At 40.1% G+C, this 5,225-nt stretch overlaps 1 protein-coding gene across 2 annotated transcripts in view; it reads left to right on the top strand.

Moving 5' to 3' along the window:
- The window catches only part of kcnj13 (potassium inwardly rectifying channel subfamily J member 13), a 12,650-nt gene that overhangs the window by 3,865 nt on the left and 3,560 nt on the right, over positions 1-5,225 (top strand). For both annotated transcript variants that reach the window (XR_001309505.1, XM_014000022.1), the window contains exons 2-3: positions 260-367; positions 1,710-2,266. Coding sequence is in view for 1 of the 2 variants with exons in the window: in XM_014000022.1 (XP_013855476.1) it covers positions 1,750-2,266 (517 nt within the window). In the remaining variant the exon portion in view is untranslated. The remainder of the gene's footprint in view (positions 1-259; positions 368-1,709; positions 2,267-5,225) is intronic.

Below are 5,225 nucleotides of genomic sequence, written 5' to 3'. Positions count from 1 at the left end.
CATTAGCACCTCTAGTAATATATTTACTGAGAAAAATGCTGACGTGTTCAATACTTATTTTACCCGCTGTAACTTTTACTTACTAACATATGTGAATGTTTCTGTATATGAAGTGCCAATGTTGTAAAATGATGCTATAAAGAAATATGAAGTTCGCAAATGAACTATAAGAACCAAGCTGCAGACAATAAAGAGCTGTTACTAGTTTTATTTGTGTTTTCCTCCTGGTAATTTGTTCATGTTTTCTTTTCAAATGCAGAGAGAATTGCTCCTCCTTCACTTTTTCACTGAGACGAAAGAGAACAGGCAATGGTGAGGAGTGCAGCAGCTCAGGAGGGGGGGTTTCCTGCTTGATGGCCTTAAAGACGTATGTCATCATGTACAACATAATACATTATCACGTACAGCATAGATCATCATGTACAACATAAATCATTATGCACAGCCATACATGATAACGCTACTGTTGTTCAAAATTGAACAGCTCAACTGAATATTTATTTGAAACAAACAAATTGTCATGGTCTGGTTGCCCTCAAAGAGCTATTAATCCTTATTTGTTAGGCATTGGTGCTAGGCTATGGTGGAATGTGTTTGTTTATTGTAAATTGTTAATTTAGTATGCTAAACAAATTTGGATGCATATACAACTGTTTAACTATTGGAAGTACTGCAATTCAAGATGCAACCATTTTTAAATGAAATTGGCCAATGCAAATGTGATTATAACAGAATCAGTTTTCCAATTATTGGGCTAAAATTTGGTGTCATAGTAGCTGACTGTCATCACAACACAAACTTTGAGAGCTAAGATATCTTGCAACATCTGGCAGACTGATAAAATCAGCAATCTCAGAAATCTCAGCACAATTAGCACGTATCAGTTTATGTATGTTCAGCACAGAAACATTTATTTAGTAACACTGACATTTGTTTACTTGAGAAAACAGCGACAAACTAATTAAATGTCACGCAAAAGTGTAAAGGGTTAAAATAGTTAACATAGCATGTCTACACCAGTGGTTCCCAACCTTTTTAGACTTGTGTACCCCTGAGCCATTTTGTCACACCACTAGTACCCCCTCTGTCAAATGTAATGATTATTCCAAAACTATAATGTACAACAAATGATTATTAAATGAAAATGATTGATTTAACCCCCTAGAATGTTTAATTCTCAGGCATTTTATTCTTTTCAACTCAAATTAAACAAAGTTAAATAAATTGCCTTGAAAGTGATTAAGTAATTAAATAAATAAACCAGGTAATGGCAGGTAAAAGAAGCAGCAGAGTCCAAAATAAATTGTATTGTCCAAAATACATCAAAAACCGCAAATGAGCAAATTCCATGAGATTCTGTGTTCTAGACTGGATTCCATTTTGTGTTAGTTTTGTGATGCCGTTTGCATTTTCCACATTGTGGAAATCATAGTGCCCTACATATCTGTCCTATTTTTATTCTTTTACACACCTGGGAATCTTTTCCACGTGCCCCCTGTAATATGCTCACGTACCCCTGGTTGGGAATCACTGGTCTACACAGCCCTCATGTGGTCAATCATTAGAATAGCCTGAAGAAGGACTTCAGTCTCTTGCTCCATGCTCTATGGCTGATATCTCTCAGACATAACATCATTTCAAAAATGACCAGACTATCCTTTTAAGGACAAAGATTGTACCACTAACATCTATTTTCTTTTCTTTTTCAGGATTATTTTCAGTTTCTCTGCTTGAGATCTACCTACAACTATGACAACCAAATCCAACAGCAATGTTTCAGCTGGCAAAGCTTTGTCATCTCCTCTTTTGTCCTCTGATCCTCGTCAACGCTTAGTCACAAAAGATGGACGCTGTGCACTCAGTCTCCCCCCCTGCCCCTCTGACTCATGGCATGGGAGCTGGAGCAGGGTCTGGCTGCTGGCCCTGCAGGATGTGTGGGGATTATTAGTGAGTCTGCGCTGGAGATGGGTCCTCCTCGCATTCTGTGCCTCCTTTATTGCCCATTGGCTGCTGTTTGCCTGCTTGTGGTACTTACTGGCCCATCTCAACGGAGACCTTGCTGTGCAAGATCACGATCACCCTCCACAGGATCACGTAGTTTGTGTGAAACACATTACAAGTTTCACTGCAGCCTTTTCCTTTTCTCTGGAGACGCAGTTGACCATCGGCTACGGCACGATGTTCCCCAGTGGAGACTGTCCCAGTGCCATAGCACTTCTTGCTGTGCAGATGCTGCTGGGCCTCATGCTGGAAGCATTCATCACAGGTATAACTTTTAATAAAACATTTAAAGGGACCATTTACAGTTTTTCCATTAGAGTAGTCCTGATCAGTCAGTATTATAACTGAGGCAGACAACATTCAGAGTGATCTCCATTTTGAGAGTTGAAGTCACTTTATTGATTCAATCAATTATATAAAAAATATTAAATACATCTACTTTCTTTCCCTCATGGTCTTCAAAATTAATCTATGTGATGATGAGCTGAATCAATAATTTTAAAACTAATATAAACAAGTTATAATGTTACCACACAGTTAATACTTGTGTACTGAGGTATGTCAGTGTACTTTCATGTTGCCAAGAATGCACTGAAGCTTCTGCCTTACAATGGGCCCATTTATCATAACTGTAGTAAATAAAACTAATTATATTTTTGTAGGTTAAATAAACAACCATTACACTTTTTATTGCAATTTTTACCTAAATGAATTACAATGTCAGCACAGTGGCTCAGTTGGTAGAGCTGATGCCTCTCAGCAAGAAGGTTGCCAGTTCAAATCCCGGTCTGGGGACCTTTCTGGGTAGAGTTTGCATGTTCTCTCCGTGCATGTGTGGGTTCTCTCCGGGTACTCCGGCTTCCTCCCACAGACCAAAAACATGACTGTCAGGTTAACTGATAACTCTAAATTGTCCCTAGGTGTGAGTGAGAGAGTGAATGGTTGTTTGTCTCGTTTGTCTCTATGTGTGGCCCTGTGATGGACTGAGACCTGTCCAGGGTGTACCCCGCCCCTCACACTGTGACTGCTGGATATGGGCACCAGTGACCCTGTGACCCTGAAAGGAAGAAGCGGGTATAGGTAATGGGTGTATGGATGAATTACTGTTTTGTTACTGACCAGTAAAAATACTTATTTTGGTTAACCTCTGCCTTTAAGAAGCATAATTCATTGCAGACATGTCTAAATTGGCAACTAGCATTTCTATTAAATCAAAAATAAGGGTTGTCAACAGCAAAAAACAGGGCTGCAACACAAGTCATATAATCAACAGTGTTAATTATAAAATAAGTCAACGCAGAATTTTAATATCACATGTCAATAATGGCATCATATTCATTACCCACGTAAATGTTCATTTGTAACCACAATGCAACACATGAACTGCTGGAGGAAGAATCACTTCTGTTGTCTGCAGCTYGTTTGTTTACAAAAAAGAACATGGTGTGCCGGTCTGTAAACTACAGAAAAAGCTGTAGGCAAATCAAAAAGTAATAATAATGGCACAACACAAAGAAGATTACATCTAAGAGGGAAAAAAGGAGACTTAATATTCCCAAAGTTAGCTAAATTTTTCCAAAAATTAAGAAAGAATGTGGATTCTGTCATTCCATGCAGAAGAGCAGCAGCGAAAATATGATCACATTATGAATGCTAACACACATCCTCTGCAGAGGGGTAAGTTARATAAAATTAGCTTGTTTGTCAGATTGATGTTATGAAGGGCTTGGTTGGTTAGAACCCCAAGTGCAGAACTGAAATGATCTTGGCTAAAAAGGTGCAAAYGGCTTTATTAAACCAAATCAACAAGCTGGCGTGCCAGCAAACAAGATACTTAGGCTTGGCTTGAGACATGAACAGGAACAACAAAGCTCTGACACAGACTGAGGACACAAGACAGAATATAAAGAAGAACTAATGAGCTAAAACAAGAAACACCTGGGAGAGAAACATGAGGAGCAGGTGAGAGTGGGCGGGGCTGGAGCAAAGACAGGCAGGAGGAAGAAAACAGAAATACAGGACAGAAAACCAGAAGAGAAACCAAAATAAAATCACCCATACAGACAGACCGTGACAACTGAAGAGTCATAAATCTTATTTTTCAGTGACTGATGTCAGGGGTTTTATGAAAAAAAAAAAACAACGGGTAGTCTGCTGTGCCGCGCATACCCCCCTTTTCAAAACACAGCTTACGGCAGGGGGGAATGACCGGGCCCCTGGCCAAAAAACCCCACCCAGCCGCCCCTGCCAGGGGGAGGTGCTGCGCGGCCGAACACAGCAGAGCCCAAAATGCGCTCCATTAAACATTAATGATTAATAAAAATGATACACAGACAGACAAACTTRTATCATAGTTCTTGATTTAACCTTTGAATCACGTTGGTCCCCCTTTATTTTCCCAAGACTGTTGTTCTTGTTCAGGAGCAGTCTGGGCAGAAATCAGAACTTTCTCATTTATGATTTCAGGAGTTTCACACAGGAACTTACTGTGCCCATGTTGGCCTGCTGCTGCATATTTAGCAATAGCATCGGCCAGTTCATTCCCTCTGGACACATCATCAGTGCCTTTTGTGTGAGCGGCACATTTTACTACAGCTAAGGCCACAGGAAGTTGGATTGTAGTTAGTAGATCTTTAATTAGAGTAGCATGAGTCACAAGTTTTCCTGTGGACGTCACCATGCCTCTACGTTCCCATTGCTTTGCAAAATAGAATAGAGTGGAAAAAGCATATTGGCTGTCTGTATATATCGTGATGTTTGTCTCTGCCTAGTTCACAGGCCTTTGTTAAAGCAATGATTTCAGCAGCCTGAGCTGAAAAATGATCAGGTAGTTTCCCTGTGCTGAATAAACAGGATTCAGCTGGGTTTATTCTTTGAAACTTTATATCTTCTGACTCCAGTCAGGTTCATTCAGCTCTCAGCACACAGGCCTCAGTCAGACCTTAGGCTGAATCCAAACAAACACAGCAGCTCTGCTCTGAGCAGACACTCTGAAAAACACTGACAACTTCTTCTACTATAATAATGAACAGATCTTCTAATGTTCATCTCTTCCTGGTTACACCTGTGGAGGTGTTACCTTTTACATCAGACGTCACAACGTCACTCAGTTTGTCTAGACTAAGAGAAAGAACACATGGTAACACACACACACACACACACACACACACACACAGACACACACACACACACACACACAGACCAACTCTTTGTCAGCTTCAACC

This window comes from Austrofundulus limnaeus, unplaced genomic scaffold, assembly GCF_001266775.1.
Source record: "Austrofundulus limnaeus strain Quisiro unplaced genomic scaffold, Austrofundulus_limnaeus-1.0 Scaffold2645, whole genome shotgun sequence".
In the NCBI taxonomy this organism is placed as follows: Eukaryota; Metazoa; Chordata; class Actinopteri; order Cyprinodontiformes; family Rivulidae; genus Austrofundulus; species Austrofundulus limnaeus.
This window is presented reverse-complemented; position numbering and strand designations above follow the sequence as displayed.